Source organism: Bombus pascuorum, chromosome 6 (genome assembly GCF_905332965.1).
Source record: "Bombus pascuorum chromosome 6, iyBomPasc1.1, whole genome shotgun sequence".
Classification (NCBI taxonomy): domain Eukaryota; kingdom Metazoa; phylum Arthropoda; class Insecta; order Hymenoptera; family Apidae; genus Bombus; species Bombus pascuorum.
Genome location: NC_083493.1, coordinates 14,289,191 through 14,307,226, shown reverse-complemented (window position 1 = coordinate 14,307,226; position 18,036 = coordinate 14,289,191). Strand labels below are relative to the sequence as shown.

Below are 18,036 nucleotides of genomic sequence, written 5' to 3'. Positions count from 1 at the left end.
TGTCCCTAGTATTTTTCTGCGTGCTGTAATATCGCGTTGCAAGGATTGCGACAGACCAGACTCACGCACAGCGAGTATTGATTTCGAGTCTCGCTGGCAGTGCTGCCACGATTCCGCGTCTCTAGAACTAAACCCTGGATGAGAGCTAGGGAGAAGGTCACCGAAATCGCGTCCCCTTCAAATTTTGAAAATTTTCATTTATTCGCAACGCGTAGGCAAGCTTCTATTCAGATCGATCGTGTTTCATCTCCGTTTACGAGACATTTACAAAAAATGTTAAACGCTCTTTCTCCGCTGTTAAAAGGGAACGTCTCTACGGGTTTCAAAATTTCCAAACTTTAGAAATTTCGTTTCTTTCAGAAATTCATCGTCGCGACAGCAACGAATCCCGTGGTTGTTGGATTTCAGCGGCATTATTTAAATTTTTCAATTATCCGTGAATCTTTTTTCTTCTCCGAAGTATCCGATCCTTCTGAAGAAATTCGAGCAAGTTCGCTCGGTTTTTTGCGCCCGATCGGTGCACCTCGAGGTCGTCGACGCAGCTTACCTTCTTCGGATGCACGTTGCATCGCCCGAGGGCTGCTTCAAGATGGCGTTCTTCTTTAACCGGTGCATATTAACGAGGGTCAATCGGTCGTGCGGAGGTGGTTCTCTCGTACAACGAAACGTTCAACGAGCCAGATAACGAAACTGTGGAATCTCCTCCTCCCATTTGTCTTCCATCGAAACACGTTGTTTTCAAAGTCGATGCAAGTTTGCCGCGTCGATCGCTCCCATTTCGAGAAACAGTCGAACCAACGACAGTCGATCACAAATTTCGGTCGTGTCTTTACGCAAATTATACGGCCGCTTGACAAATTCGAATAACGAACATAGTTTCGATTCAGGTTCACGCGAAACTGTATAGATCCTCGTCACTTCTATTATAATCAAAAGATTGCTTGTTTACAATGGCTTCTCGGGTCTGTGAACCATTTCCCTTTGTAAACGCCGATACGATCCTTCCCGAAATAAACGATTGCTATATCACTCGGCTAAGCATGCAGACGCCCATATCCCTATGAAACTTTGGTTACCGAAGTCGTAAAACGCTAAGCCACGTTGGCTAATGTTATTTTCGGCCAGTCAAATGGTCGGTATCATGATCAGCAGTTTAGCGCTAGCGGAAGCACTGGAAACTTAACATGCCTCCACGTGTCTGTAATCACCTACGGCACTGTTCAAAAGTATTCGGACTCTTTCTTATTTTCGATTAGGTGTATTTAATTGTACGTACGATTATAGACAAATTAAACAACAATGATTTTATCCTTTATAATCAGCTTAGCTATGCGTACTAGTGTATTATAGAAGGATTAGATCGACTTTTGAAACCTTATACGTAATGAAATTCGTGTTTGTATCTGTCAAACCTTATAAAGGTTACTTGAGGAACTCTTTGTCATTTTGCTTAATTTTCGGGTTACAAGTCGAATCAAGAAGAGTCCTTTAAATCGATGTTAATACAATCAATGTTATCTAAATAACAACATGTAAACAGCAAACTATATTATTCCTATATTCTTAATAGATAATTAATTTGCTAGTTTGGCAGCGAAAAGATGGTAAGCAATGCGTCTAATCTCTATGTGTAATCGAAAAATTTAAATCGAAAAATTGTCCAAGTTATAATATTAAATACAGAAAAATAATACAAATACGTTGAGGAGATTGGTTTGTTTAATTCGACACACACAGTTCGAAGCTAGAGTATCTGCTGATGTTCAGAAAAACAGGCAATCATTAATTTGTAAAATTCACGCAGTGTTATTACAAAACGACCAAAGTGTCCGGATACTTATGATCGGTAGCGTGCTAGTTCCATTACTATTCGAGCCACGTGTGGATTATATTTAACCTTCCTTCACGCGGCTATCGATATTTTTTCCACCAACGCACGTTTCCGTAATGTCCTATTTTTATCGGTGCGTGGACGTCCGCGTGCAAAATGAAAAGAGAAGAAAAAAAGAGAAGAACGCAAAGAGAACGAGCAGGCACGCGTTTATAGGAAATCATGGATGGTACCGCAGGCATGTAAAGGCAATTAGACGACAGTCGCGAACGCGTCGTAAAACCGTCGCGTCTCGGCGAGACGTCGCGCGGAACGAGGCCCTCGCGAAGGCCTTTCGTCACCTCGACGATCTTAAGAATGCACTCGCAAGAATGTACTTGTAAGAATGTACTCACTTTGCGTTCTTTGGCAGTGTGCCAGTCGCTGGGCCAGAATGCGTGGGGGTGAGGCAGAGGGGTGGATTGTTCGCGTTCTGAGGCACCAGGGGTTGCCTCGCGTGAGCCGGTGACGTGTGCGAACCGTAACCGTCTGAATTCAGCTAAAACCAATGAATTAATCCCGGGTGCATTTTTATACAGCGGCTCACGAAAGTATTCGAAGAAGTATTTTTCTATGAATATATTATGCCTGTCGTACGAAATATCTTTACATTTCGTTGATACTTTATCGATAGACGCGACTATCGAGATTATGTTAATGATGGGATTTGAAACCAATCTGAAAACATATACAGAAGCTGTAAGATATTCGGTTCGAGTCGATGCATATCCCGTAGTGGTTAAAGTATTTGAAGAGTCTATTATTAATTACGTACATTAGCGAGCAACGATATTTAACGAGGATCAGCTGCATTTAAAAAGTTAAAGAACTAAGATCGATAATTTGCTACGAAGCAATCTGCTGATTACTAGCGAACGTCCGGTATATTTGACTTGGACAGGAAGCATAGTTTCGCGACGTATTATATATGCATATGCTCGAGATAGGACGATCGATTAGAGAACTGGTTCACTGGACGAAATCTCTTTTCCCGACAAACGACAAATCTCTATCCCCTTTTGAGAGATCGTCCCAAAGAAAGTTAGAAGGCAAATGATAGAACGTAAAACGTAAAACAGCTAATTCAATGGACCACGGTGGAAACTTATTTGTTACAGCTACTTGTAATGTCAGGTTTAAGAAATCTTGACACGGTATATCGATAATTGATTAAACGATTAATTAACCGAGCTCTGTTTGCTTCTGACGAAACCCGATCAACGAGAAAGTGAAAGTAATCTCGAAAGTAAGGTGAAACTGGACTTGGACCGGTAATTGGATGGAAGCCCGTGAAGTTGACGTACCTTGACGACCGTGCCGATGAGCGAATCAGGCGGCATTTCCGGAGGATCCGGTATCACTCCGGGGTTGGCGTGGGCAGGATAATCGTTGTGAAGATTGGGCTCCTTGACAGGAGTGCCGTCGACCCGCTCCATGTCCAGGCTGTCGGTCGGTGTCGGCTGCGAGAGCAGGCGCTCCTTCATCTCGTGCAGATACGGACACCGCTGCATCTCTTCAGAGTTACTTTTCGGTCGATCTGCAAAGTAATCAGGTATCGACCGGTTAAGAGACGAAGCAAGGAGGAAGCTCGTTGCTTGCTTTAAACTCGATCGTAAACGATAACGTTGACATCGATAGGCCGATCGTGCCGTGGCAATCGTGTCTTTCGCAAGGGATATCATTAATTATACGCCTCGTGAATAATGCATCAAAACTATTAATCGACCGTTCGTCCTCGTTTCCGGTCCTTCATGGCCGGTAGTTTCGATTCGATCGATATTCCCGAGATCGTCGTATAACGACGGCTGCTTGGCCGTTACGTCCGGTACAATGGAATCGAGCGACGAAGAAATGACACTCGCGCACTCAGCCTCCGCCAATCCCTCTGAAATTAGAACCTTTTCATCTCGTTAAGTTTCATCGAGCGCGTATTTGTTCCGACCTCGTGCACCACCCCTTTTCCACACGATTCGCTTATTTACGCGAACAGTGGCACTCTTTGAGAGGGACACTCTGCGAGAGGATCATCTTAACACATCATCTACCTTTTCTCCCTCTTCTCTCCATTCCATCGACGACTAGTCGTCTGACGGCGAATATCGAGCACATATTCTTCCTCGTTAATACAGGAGGGATCGATAGGAGAACTGGAAGTTCAGGGTTCACGAAATCGCCCCAGCGTTAACCTTCAACGTTGAACTTACTCGACGTTACGTTGTCCATCGCGTGCCAGTCGAGCAAAAGGACTCGATCGACGAAAAACAAGTACTCGAACGATCTCGATCGCGCGAAATCGAGAGTAGGCCGTGATCGATCGGCCGGGACAATCGAGCCGTGGGACGATAGCGTAAACGCGATCGGATCGGCACTGGTTCAAGGGGAAGTCTGATCCTCGCCGAGTACGCGACATGCTCTCTCCCCATAGCAGAGATCGCCAAACATGGCACTGCCGATCGGCCATCGAGCGGTCCGCTAGTCACGTGCGTTCATCTTTCCGCGCGGCCACGCTTCGAGGAACTTGATGAGCACGAGACGGGAAAACGAATGAGAGCCATCGAACACGCATCGAAGCCTGCTCGAGTTCTTTTTACGTTATCATCGAGTGGCGCTGCACGGAATAGCCGTATCCAGCGGGACTTTCCATTAATTACGTTACGGTGATCTCGATCGTCCGTTACATTTTTTGGAATTTTAGCGTAGATCGTTTCTCTATTTACTTTTCCTCATTTGGAATACAATTGCGTTAAATTTCAATTGGCACGATGCTGGTGACATGACTGACAGGTACAAGCGTTGCAAATTGGTTTAAGAATCGATAGTATCCATAACACTATATAAGTAAAATATGACATAAGGTACGAGGAACTTTATATAAAGGGCTGAGTGCAAATCAGATTTTAAAAATGTATAATTGACGCTTTCGAAGAAGAAGGTGTACTCAGGCCTCGGTGACTAACTGTTGAAAAATTTCAATTCGGATTCTGAAGGGTTTAGTCGCATTAGGTTGTCCGAAAAGTTTCTTTCGTTTTATGAAGAAATAATAGACGCACAACGTTTTTTGTTTTATATTATTTCGTCGAATTACGTACGATCCATTTTGTTCTGTCGAGATAAACACCGCGACATTTCACAGACTTGGTTTCGCGTTCGTACGAAGGTGCATTGTTGTAAAAAACACGTTTGCGATAGAAAGACATTTTTCGGACGTTCTAATATTTATCTGACGGTAATTTATCGCGAATAAGAGAAGTTTGTCATTGCGATAGCTTAAAGATTCTAAATAGATTGATAAGACAATATTCCGTCATCTCGTAATATATTGTATTTACTAACCTAATTATGAAACGTACAAATTTTATCGTATTTGTCGATTAATAATTATCTGCTGTCTTCTGGGACTATGTTACTCTTGGGTTCTGCTTTCGAAAAATTATTAAGACGTTAACATAAAATATTCGCTTACTCTTCTAACACTTTACACTGAGAAGTTTAATTACTTTGCAGACTTTATACTGAAAATCCAACGGGCATATTTCAATTAATTTTTTAATTAGTAATTATCTGTTAATCATGAAACCCATGCCATACCAATCGAGGATTAATATCGATAATTTCCAAGCCATTGTTTCGCTTACTATTCGAAACCACATCTATTAACAGAGTTCTTTCTTAAAACGAAGATTTAATCGATATTAAATCGACGGTTCTCCTAATTAGAAGCGAAATCGGAATTTACGGATGAGTGGTACACGACAAACAGATAGGGCAAACAGAAGAAAGTAGATATCGGTCGAGGATGAATTTTTAATGTTTGCCCGGCGTTCGAATTACGGCTCGCATCGAAATGGCACGGTTTCCCGGCGAAAAGCTATCGATTCTCGAACGCGCCGTTAAATAGGTCACTCGACGCAGCACAGGTAATTAGCGGGAGTAGCGAGTTTACGTAAGAACGAGTTGCTGTGCGTTTTACAGGTAGCAGCGTTTCGTGAACTCGACGAGTCAGATTTCTCAGTTATCTCGTTTTCGCGAAAAGGTGTCGATTGCTTCGGCTATCGCGCGATTAACTGGGTCATTTGTTGCTGTACTGTTTTCAACTATCTACGTTATATATACGTATGTATGTGTGAACTCTTCTTGTACCTGTATTCAAATGTCTGCCATTATTTTTAAAAAGAAACGGACTAAAATTACATGTTAAAGTCAACGAATTCTCGCCTACGAATTCTCATTCGTCTATATTTACCCTACGGTGTTGCCAGCACAGATTTTCATAGGGAAAAATTATCGATTATCGAACGTTGTTGTGCGTGAAGTTAACGGAAGCAGTTATTTATATCAGCTAAGGGAACCGATGACACCAACGTGAATAATAAATGAGCTCGTCGAACAAAGCTCGTCTCTCGTAATGCTTGGAATACAATATCATTTAATATAGAAAAAGAGAAAAATAGAGAGAAGAATAGATATTATTCAGCAGGAAACTTAAGACACGGATCGCTCCAGTGTTTCGACGTTACGTGATTTTCTAAAGTAGCTTTTCTTCTCGAAAGATCGCTCGAAACGAAACCTGACGACACTCTTATTTTTAGTCTAACGGATGTTATTACCAATCGTTACGATTCAGATCGCTCATTTGCAGGTATACAGCGTGGAAGAAATTAGACGAAGTGAAGTGTCGTAAGGAAGGAACACTCATCGAGGTTGTTAGTTCATTGACAACGCCACGTGTAAATGTTTGCTTGCTGTCGCAAGCTAGGAATAAATTACAGCTACGAGCGTGCCTTTGCAGCCGTCGAGCGCATACTAAACCATTTTCTCGACATGATTTGCATCCGTCGTTTCAGCTACGAATCTAACGTTCTTTCGTAGAATCGCGATCTTGTCACCGGTATTTTCGTACGTTTAGCAGAAGTTTATATTTGTATCGAGATCCGACTGTGATTTCAATCGAGATGGAACGGAAACTACGTTCGGTGTATGTACAGCGACGATGAAATTTCAAGGTGATTCGCAAAGCAGGAAAATGGCAAACGCTTGAATGAAACTAGAAACGTGGATAGTAGGGTAGAGGGGGGAAGGAGGGTGGTGAAAGCGAGGCTGCAGTTACTGACCTACCTCGAGTCACGATCGCGAGCTATCTCTACGAAGAGGCGGGCAAGAAGAAGAAAATACTACTGGCGGAAGGGTGGCAACGACCGACCTCAGCGTAAATACACGGCAGCATCTCGAGAAAGGAACAAAGGAGAGTCTAAGGGGACGATGAAGCTGCCGAGAAAAAGACTCGAGTCACCAAGAGATACTTCGTCTTTTCCATTTTCTGTCTTTTGTTTAGTTAGCGTGATTAAACGTATAACACAAGGAAGAAGCGAGGGGCGAAGTGGATGACACGTAGATAGCGGAATCGTTGGTCTAATCGATCAATTTGTTGGAAGAAAAGTTAAAGGGGTGGCGTGACGCGTATCGCGAGTACGAGCCGCCGCTTTGAACGTAGTGTTGAATCGTACAAGGGGGAATTCAACAAGTGCAGCAACGGTTAAATGGAATAATCGGTTCGGTTAGAGCAAGCATAGAAGGGGTGGAACGAGCGCGAGAAAACGCGGTGCTAGTCGACACTGAGGACACTCGCGATCAATTTTAGGCCGCTCGTTGGTAAATCAGCGGGGAAAAGGTGATCGAGCTTTGAGGGAGAATTGATGCTGGTGCGATATAAACAAAGAAGGCGAGGAGGAGTTAAAAAGGAATATAGAGAAGTAAAGTAATCGGAAAATCCTTGGTTACCTGTGTGCGAGTAAGGCTGATACAGGATTCTAACGCGAACCCGCCGGCAGCTAGTTTGTTCCCCGATAACTGACCTATCCGAACGCGCGTCCGGGTGACGCCGCGGCGTCGCGGTGCCCACTGCAAGCTCACGTTCCATTCGTTCTCTCTCGAGACGCGATCGCGAGTCGTGCTGCTTGCCTCCTATTCTTGCACATCGCCGGCTATATATTTAGAAATCCGCGGTTCGTCGGCGTCACAAGCTTTAATCACGATCCTCGGGGGTCGGCTATCACTGTTCCTTCTCCTTCCTATATATTTTTCCTCCCCCTTTATTTGCCGCGCACTATCCTTATCTCTCTTTTTCCCCCCTATCCTCTCCGTACGTGCTGGCTCCTCCGTCGTTCCTTTTCCACCTCCAGTTCGCTCTGATTGTCCGCCTTCGTTCCCGTTTCGGCAGTCGGCGTGGTATGTGTCTCTCTGTCTATTCACGTGTGGCGAACGAAACGGAAAAGGACACGTGTGCGTACGTGTGCGGGTCTTAGGCGTGTGACACGTGCGAGCCAGCTCGGCAAATGTGGAATTATTTCTGCCTTTTGCCACATACCCCCTACCTGCCTCTTCCCACGCTACCTTGTTTCCCCCTTCCTTCGTACCTGCCTTCGAACGACGCTTGCTCGCTCGTGAGCCCGACGACGGCGTCGACGCCGATACCGGCCGCCAGAACGTTCGCCGGCCATTCCGCCATTCTACGCGATTCACCGATCGCTATTACAGATCTTCTCTTGTCAGCGAACGCGTTCACCAACCCCACCCCCGTTAGTATCCCCCTCTTCGTCATCGATCCACGTTAGCACCGCTAATGGAACACCGGGATAGGAGACTTAATTTACTCTCTTGTCGCTTTTCAGATCTGAGAACAATTCGCGTGCGCGATGGATATCAGTTTTTTCCACGGCTCCCTTTTGTTTCTCATCCCGACGGGTGCCCTCTGGTTCGCGTTAACGTTCAGAATCGACAAAATGACGCGTATTTTATTAGAGTCAACGGATCGATGACGCTTCGTTCCTTCCGGGTCATCCGCTCTGTCTCTCTAACTCTCTCTCTCTCTCTCTCTCTCTTTTCTTTTTTCATCCTGTCTTTTTTCCTTCCGTGACTATGCTCCATATTTTCGCCTCACGTTCTTTCGAATATCGAATCCTATCCGCGCTTTCAATCGTAGCCAGATTAACGAACACCCTCTGGAATTGCTCGAGGGCGACGCGTTCAATCCGGCTGGTGCACCGTCGACGTACGTACAATCACAGACTCTTCGAGTCCCTGCAGGTCACGTAAATCCTTTAAGCGTGTGCACACAGATCAAAGATCCCGAATGCGTCCCGGAATAGCGTTCCTTTCGGTCCAAGCTCCGTATCACTGATCGTGCTCTTTCTTTGGAGTTACCTCATCGTCGATCCGAATACTGTAATGGATCGAACTCGATGGTCGTTTAGAACCTCTAAGACCGGAAGAAATCGCTAGGCCGATATCGATCGATCGATAGAACCGGCTAATATATTCTCGATTATAAAACCATCATCGAGACCGTCGTCGTACTCTCGATGGAATTCTAGAAACGTGGTTTGCCAATTACCATATTGTCGAACGACTAAAGAGTTCCGTGTAAATCGCTAATATCGTCGGTTGATGCCTAATTAATTTCTTCTTTCCACGATACTCAAAGCTAACTGTGCTTTCTTTCTGTGCCCGAGCTCTCGCATTTGAAATATCGATAGCCCGTGCAGCTCTTCCCAGAACGAGCCTCGATATTCCTTTTTCCTCCGTCTTGTTCTCGTTTATTAATATTCCCTCCGTGCTCTCGTTTCGTCGCGATTTGTTTGAACGTTTTGTTTCGAGCTCGAGAGAGAACCTTTCGCTTCCACAGCTTTTCGATTCAATTTCGCGCATCGACTGGAGCCCTCAACCCCTGACTCTGGCCTCGTCTGTTTCCCCCTTCGTGTACAAACGTCTAGCGATAAAGCGCCGAGGACACATCGAAAATCGTCGACCCGGAATAAGCTCTCCTCCATATTTGAAAGCGCGCGATAAACGAGCTTTCTTCGCGAACAACTTCCTGGAAATGGCGGATTTGAAACGAACCGACGAGCTCGATGCTCTTTCTCTCTAATCGAGCTGCCACAGTGACACGCTCTATCGCGAGTAATTTTAATTATTCCTGGTTGTTTCACCGGGCACCGATTACTCGATTCTTAACGCATCGAGATACGAGGTAACGACACGAAGTGGAGAATTAACGTCAGGACTGAAAGGGGTCGTGGAGGCTAATCGCGGAAGTATATCTCCCCTTGAAAACAAGCGGCAGCGATATTGTAAGGATGCAATTACGAGCCAGCCTTTCTTCGCTGTCAACGATTATTTCCTTGCCACCGATGTAAGACGTTCGTCCGCTCAAGTTTTCACGCAAACTTTGTTTTCTTTCGCGGCCGTCCGCGATAGCCTGCGCGCGATATAAATGCGCGTCGTTGAACACAGAAATGGAACTCGACTCCAGCGAGCGGCTAACCCAGTTTCTTACTGGCGCATTTCATTTAAACTGCGAGATCACCGAAGCGCGCCAGCTGTGTGCATCCGTCGCACGTTTTTACGAATCCGCGTCCTTTTAATTCGCCGTGGCAACGAATCGCGAGTGAAAGTTCGTTGTTCGAGCTCGGTCGGATGTTCGCGGCTACGGAAGCCAGCAATTGCCAAGCGGCGAGAAGTTGCAACGTCGAGGGGAACAAAGTGGGCATGTAATTAAAAATGAAGCACGCCCTCCTATGCAATCGCGCCGCGCGTCAAGATCCTGTCGTTTCTCGGCTTCCGACATTCGTTCTCGCGTTCATCGAATTCCAGCCTCTTAAATTCCTCCACGTTTCGCTGACAACGCGATTCTGTGTCCGGAAAACGTACAAATTTTGCGAAAATTCTGCTTACGGTGTTATCCGATGAAAAAGGGGATGGAAAAAGTAGTGTTTTGAGAAACGATAGTTTGGCGAATAATGAATGACGCGTGGAAGAGAATCGACAATCTTCGGGAAGAGAATTGATTCGCGCAGAGAGTCCGTGTGTGTGTGTATAGGGATTGGCGTGATGTCAGCCGAGCAACACGTATCGGGTTGGAAGGCAGCGAGGGATCTCAATGAGCAGTCCATACGAGAATGTACGGTCACAGATATGTAGTACGGTAGTTTCGGAGAAACAAAAACATCGCGAGGTTATCGCGCCGGCTCCGCCCGTACTCGCGCCCTCGAACCTGATCGATATGCCCGCCCCTTCGACGTTCTCGGAAAATATCGACCGAGTCCTGAGTATTTCGGCTCCATAGGCTGCTGCTTTTGGTATATTCTATCTTTTCCCTCTTCTTGATTTACCGCTCTAATATTCTCTTTCTGTATCTCTATCTCGTCGGTAGAAACCGCCAATAGCGGTATCTTGATAGAACTGTTTGCGCTCGATTCACTCGTTTCTTTATCCAAAGGAAATTACCAGTCACTCTAAACTCGCCTGTTTTTTTTTTTTTTTTTTTTTTTCAAGTATAGTTCTCTCTTTTTAGTATAATTTTCTAGCTACCCGAGTCTCTGGAAAAAAACAGTTCCTTATTTACGACAGATCGAACGAGCGAGGTATAGGTTAAGAGACTCGAAATAGGTTAGGACGCACCACCCTTCGCAGCATCTCCCCAAATTTTACCACTCTCCTATTTTATATCGTCGTAAGAGAAACGTCCACTCGTGAGAAGTAGCACGTAAACCAGCCTGTCAACTACTATGTTCCTGTATACCACCCTCGACATGTCATTATCGATATCTCATACTCCATGCTCGTCTCTCTCGAACGCGATTCTATCGGATTTAATCTCCAGATAATGTCCTATCCAGCTTTCCTCTACCTTATCGAACTTGTCCGCTTTTCGAACACACGTTCTCGCGGCAGCTTTTACGCAAGTCGGTGCCATAGTAGGGTTAGGGGAAGGGAAAGGATCACGAGCCTTGTCTAAGGTCGAACACGAAGAGGGAGGCTTACGGTGGTCCTGTTGGTGGAGGTCGTCGAGGACAAGGAGGCCTGGAAGCCGGCAGCGGCGTGGTTCCCGGCGCGATACGCGGCGTCACAACAATCGGACGCCGGAAGCGGCAGCGGAGGCGGTGGATCGATTCGGTCGGCCGGTCGTGAACCTCGAAAAACCGTCACGCCGAGCTGCTGCCGCGGTATCCGACACGAAACACGGCCAGACTGCATGGCGACCACCTGTGAGCTTCGTACCGGCGCCGGCGTCGCGACGCCTACGTACCGTCCATCGACCCAACCGCGCCACCGACGAGATACCGCGACCTCGCTCGACCGAACCTCCGCACCCGGGACCAATTCGAGATTCGCGCATGAAACTGCGTAAACCGTGGTCTGTCCGGACTTGAATTCTGGATATTGTTATCGTCGTCGTTGAGGGATGAGCAAAGCGGTTCGCTCTTCTGCATCGAATTACACGTGCGAAAAAGAACAGATTTTCCTGAAAGGAAATATATCAATACGATACGCAACGACAAAAGGATGCGAAGACGTACGATGGAATATAATTTATAAAACAGAGGAACCTGGATGAACCGTGGCCTCTTTCGAATCGAACTTTTAAAATAAAAGTAGGAGATTTCGAGACGAATGGAATTTTTGCACACTTTTACTTTGAACAGAGAAAGGTTTAATCTACAGTTATGGAATAAAGAGATCTCTGACACTGAACAAAAATTCGTGTTAGGTCGGAGCAATTATATTTCTCCGCGGTTAAGGAATATCACAAGCATCGATCAAATATAAAACAATTGCTATCGACACGCGTGATTTCTCGTTTGAAAATTTTCCTGATGCGTCAGAGGTCTTCTTGTTCCTTCAAATAAGATCGAGATAGAGATAGAAAAATTTCAGGATTTGTAGAATTCGAAGAAAGTAACGGAATGTCTTCCTTTGTTGAATGTAAAATTTGATGATTCAAGATAAGATGTAGTAGAATTGCACTTGCGACAGCACGGTTGCTTCCAGGAAAATGGACTAAGCAATAGCGCGTCTATATACTGTTACGAATCAGAGAATCGTGCACGCCTATTGTTTCGCGATTCCAATGGAAGCAAAACATTGTACTTTTATTCGGGTTACGAGTTCATTCAATCCAATTTACCTTTAATCGAATCAAAAGCGTTCGGTTTCCTTTCATCGGTGCTCCTTTCTACGGAAAAAGAGGATCGTCCGACTATTCGGTTCGCGTTGCCGTTTGACGATTCGAAATGCCATTCTTCGCTATTCTCGCTCTTTTGACTACAGCATTAACGGTCGTAAATTCAGGCACCGATGTTGAGCGGCTTTGGGACGCCGATATTGTGGCAGAGCGGTATCGCGCTCCCAAGATAATAATCGCAGTAGTTACGATGATTACAACCGCCATTGTTCTTCCCGTCCGATATTATCCGCTTTCCGCGCTTCTCGGTATTTTCTGTCGGTTCGACGAAACGGCGAATATGACGCGGTGCTCGGAAGAGAAAAAAAAAAAAAAAAAAATACAGCAAGGGGAAAATGGGATGGAAAAAAATGTGTCGAAGAGAGAGAAGTTTGAAGGGAAAAAACTGGGTCGTTGAGATGGATGGTACGCTGCAATCGGGAACAACGGTCGCTGAGTTTTCCGTACGTTTGCTAGTTCGCTCGATATTCCAACAAACGAATGTTTAGACCAGTTGCGAGATCGTCGCGGAGAACCGACGAGGTTGTGAAATAGGAGATGACATTCGATCAGATCCCACGTTCGTCTTGGGAAAAAATTCTATTACGACGGATCTATTACCGTGGGTTTATCCGAGTGGTTCTCGCGCGACGACGAACGCAACTAGTACGAGTTTTCACCAGATCGCGGAAAGCGTCGCGACCGAGAAAGAACGTGTACTTTTGACGGAATATTCTCAAGTTAAAAGTTCAGATTTTCGTATAACAAATCACTGAGATCTTCTGTTTAATCGTTGCCTTCGGAAAATAATGTTAAGTTAAAGATCTGTATGTCCTTGAGGATGTTACAATATTCCGCGACTCTACTATTATTATTAGTTTCTTACCTCCATAACGAATTTCGATCTCGTTTCACAAAAAAAAAAAAAAAAACCAATGGAAAAATATTCACTGTGAAAACTTGCTCCTTGATGAAGCCACGCGATTAAACTTTCGCTCACTGACGGTCTAAGAATTTTCACTGAGAAACGCTTTTTCTGATTTTCCTTGAAATTATCACCTAGATACTGCGCGTCGAAGCACGAGCAACTTTTCATCCGACTTCCCCGACGTCAGCCCTCTCGAAACGCGAATCTCGTAATTGTGAGCCGCGTAGCGAGGCACTCGCGTCGCGATTGGCGGCTCGAACGCGAATAATCGTGGTTTTATGATGGGCGCCCGATACTTGGCTCCTTTCTCTTCGCGAATCGTGGCTTCCCCTCGGCTCTTGTCGCTTCACGCTTCCCGCGTCCACGAAATTTTGCACCATCGATCGGTACATGCACTTCTATCGAATATTTCCGCGTTACGCTAGTAAAATATTACGAATACGTCTGACAAATTTTAGAAAGCGAAACGAATCGCTTCTGCCATCGTCGAGATTCGTGTTCTCGTTGTCACGTTGAATTCTTGTGATTCGCGTTGTAACACGAGACACAAGCGTTCTATCTATTAGCTCGTGTCGAATCGAGGTACGAATTGTTAAGGGGAATTTCCAGTCTGGAAATTCGCGTCGTCGTTGTTCTCGGGGGGACGCAGTTCCCAGGAGAAACTCCAGAACATTTTTTCCTTTCGCGACTTTAATCTCGAACACTGCAAAGCGTCCTTCTGTGCGACAAGATTCTTTGATGTGTGTCGGTCGTCACCGAGTAGGTGCCTTTGTCATCCAAGTCTTCGACTCGAAGCGAAAAGAACGTCGTGTCGGATTAGACGCATCTGTATCTGGCCCTAGGTCGTATCAAAGCTGTTACAATTGACACCTAACGATTTATGCAAACACGAGAAAAATGAAACGAAAAAATGAAATTCAGAGAAAAATGTCACTAAGATGTATAATTTTAAAAGATCATAAATTCTTAAATTTTGGAAGCTCAGAATTTCTAAAATCTCTGGTTCTTTATTAATCTTTCGCGAAATAACTAATTCGCTTTTGGCAATTTTTAAGAATTTTCTTTCGAGTTTTATACGAGGATATTTTACGACCGTTCAAAAGAAAGAAGAATGTGTGTTCGCGGCAGGTCGGCCATCCCTTCCCACATTACATTTTCAGCCCCTCGTCCAACTTCTCCACCGACCTCAGCACAACGGTTCAATGCCACGGCCCGATGAACCTAGACACCCGGTACATACGCGTGCACACATACACACATCCAATTTCGCGTACGTATTCGAACGAGACCGTGGTTTTTATTTGTCGGACCTTGACTCGATTTTTGGCTCCTAAATCGTTGACGGTACCGGAAGGTCGACAGATTTCGAGTTCGCGGCTTTTTCGCCACAACGGGAGCTTTTAATGGCGGGAACACGTTAATTGGTCGCTATCGATTACGAGCTTCTTTCACGAAGATTGCACGCATCCCACAGAACATTTAATCCGAAAAATGTACGCTTTGAAAAAATCGAAATTAAGCGCGACTGAAACTTTCTGAAAATATTTTACAATTTTCTGTATGATAGAAATGTGCACTGAGAATCGATGAAAAAGTGGAGGCAATGGTCCTGCTGGAAAGCAGAAACGATCAATCGTTAAGACGCGTTAGAGACGCTAATTAAGGCGGATCTGTCTGTCACGTTCGTTTATCGATTAGCAGAACCTAATCGAACAGTGTTACGCAAGTAAATAGCTCGACTTCCGATGCTATTATCCCGCCTGTTATGTACTTACGCCGGTACCTGATGCGTCCGTTACACGCGACTAGCTTGGAGATCGATAAAGCTCGCGTGGAAATTGTTTTGCTGTGAAAAGTCGTTGACCGCGAAAGCGTCGCGGAATCGAAATTCGCGTCGTTTATTTCCTTTTTTCTTTTTTTAACGCGTCGTATTCGCGCCTTCCGCAACCGATATGGCCAAGCCATAAATTCTCTAATTGGCCATGATCGCGTCCGCCATAAAGCATTTGTAATGCGATTCGAGTTTCTGCCCGTAATTAAGGTTAGGAACGACAATTATATATGCAGTTCATTAATTTCTTCAAAATCCAGTTTGTTGGAATCTTCGCGCAGAGACGTCAAATAAACGAGCGTTGCTGCAACATGCTGAGCGTTTCTCCGAACAACTTATAGAGTGCGTCATTAGATAGAGGAGCGCGGGAAAAATTTACGGTCGCGTTTCGTTCATCGGCGTTTGCTCAATGAACCAAGATTCGTTTTCCGTGTCTTTCATCGACGAACGTCTCGATACAAAAACAGAAAAGGCGATTGTACCTACCATTGTCTTCTCTGATTTACACGATCTTCGGCTGACAAGTAAACCGTGTTAGACGGTCATTCAAGACGAAACTAGATATCCAGGCAAATAGAAAACAGGCACGCGCGCGAACGAGGTAAGCAAGGGAGAAACAGCGTAATCAAAAAAGCCACTCAACGTGCTCTTACGCGAAGCGTACTCACCCGTCCATTAAGCAACAACGATGCGCTCGTAGAACGCCATGAGTCGCGGAGATGGCCCGATTCAGTTTTCACCCCCGTATTCTATCTTCCCGCGAATTCTATCTTGCAATCACGTTCTCCCTTCTCGTGGTCGGCCGAATGGAACGGTAGTACTATGTCCAGCGACACGCTGCCACGTTCTCACCAACTGTCCGGTTATTTTCCTCGAGCAACGTGCTTCCTCTGCGGCATTCGTCGAATGTAAACAAGGTGTTCGGAGCTTGCGCTGTGCCCGGAAGCTTCGCCGCGAACCACACAGACCTTTCTGTCCGTGCACGCGACTTCTACGCTGCTTGTCTCTCTCTCTCTCTCTCTTTTTCTCTTTCGCTCTCTCTGTTTTTCTCTCTTCCACGTCCGTCTTTTCCCTCCTTTTTCCTCTTTCATTCACCTCTCGCGTCCCTGTCCGAGCAAGCTCACGGTTGGTCACCGTCCTCGTCACACCCCCTCGTAACCCGTCTTTTTCCCATCCACGGGAAAACGCTCCCCCTTCGGAGCCCTTCTGCGTGTTACGGTTCGTAGCTGGAGAAGTTCGGTCGCTTTTACTGTCGCTGCCGCTTCGTCCCCGTACGATCCATGGCGCTGTAATGGCGACGCAACGGTTATGGGGTTCGCCGTGCGCGAAGCCACCCCCATGCACGATGGGGAAGCACGATCAATACCTTAACCCCCGCGATACGCTTTTCCACTCCGTGACGCTTGCCTGTCCCCCGACGATGTACCTAGCCCGTTCACCCTGCAACTCTCTATTTCTCTCTCTCTCTTTCTCTTTCGCTTTCTCTCTTACTTTTCCTCTACTCTCTACACTCGGTTCTCTGTATCGAATCGCACCGGTTCTCGACGAGACTTTACCTCCCGCTTTTATCGTCGCTATTCTTTGTCTCGCACAGCGAAACTTTCTGTATCGCGTGGAGTATCGCGACCGACCTGGAACCTCCTCCTCGCGAGCAGTTGGAGTCTAGCGGCAGAATGAATGCGACCGGTGGCTCTTTATCTTCCAGCGATGCAATTGCGTCGGAGGGCGGCCTCGAGTGGCCAGAGCAACGGCTTAATCGGAGCCAGGGAACTTCGAGGACGCTGCCCGGGTCTCTCGTCTCTGCCGTGTGTCGGAAATTCGTTTCTCGCGCTATAGGGAGCGACTATTTGGACGTCGTTTACTGCTTCGGCTCCCCGTATCGAATTTTTAACCCCTGGTCTGCGCGATTTTATCGAATTTTATTTCGGCTATTTTATTTGACTCTCACGATGAACAACAGTTTTCAAATTCCTGAATAACACTTGGTTAAAGCGTTCTACCTTTGTCGATCGAGAATTGTAAATTGGAAAAACAGTTGAAAGGGCGTGTATAGCTGGCGATCGAATTTCTACGTGTTCCAGTGGCATTTCGATGCTGCACGGTCGTAAATTATCGAACACCGTACAAAAGTGATGGAAAAATCGCTTTTTCCGTTCATAGATGTAAAACGACTAGCTTTGGTTTTCGACTGTAGGTACAGGTTTCAAAGGGTCGGATATTCTTTCGTGGGTATTGATTTTTTCCATTACGATTTAAACGGGCTCCAGTAACGATGGATACGAGAGCGTATTACGAAGAGTTTGGTGGCTAAAGTACACCCTCGTCGAAGCGACGGGAGCCCGACAACGCCCAGGAGGGTTGAATTTAGCCCTTAATTACGGGGACCGGCTCACGAACGATCAGCCACC

General features: G+C 45.8%; 1 protein-coding gene across 6 annotated transcripts in view; it reads right to left on the bottom strand.

Annotated features, from left to right (window-relative positions):
• Nucleotides 1-16,423, bottom strand: part of LOC132908156 (proton channel OtopLc) — a 34,104-nt gene extending 17,681 nt beyond the window's left edge. Inside the window, exons 1-3 of one of the 6 annotated variants that reach the window (XM_060961859.1) lie at nt 16,297-16,423; nt 3,175-3,407; nt 2,227-2,369 (exon numbers count right to left, since the gene is read on the bottom strand). In XM_060961859.1, coding sequence (XP_060817842.1) covers nt 2,227-2,369; nt 3,175-3,381 — 350 coding nt within the window. In that variant the 5' untranslated portion in view covers nt 3,382-3,407; nt 16,297-16,423. Of the gene's footprint in view, nt 1-2,226; nt 2,370-3,174; nt 3,408-3,915; nt 3,995-4,074; nt 4,109-7,648; nt 8,214-13,755; nt 13,999-16,296 lie in introns of those variants that run through there. The other 5 variants (XM_060961858.1, XM_060961855.1, XM_060961857.1 and 2 more) reach the window with 5 other exon arrangements.
• Nucleotides 16,424-18,036: the final 1,613 nt, after the last annotated feature.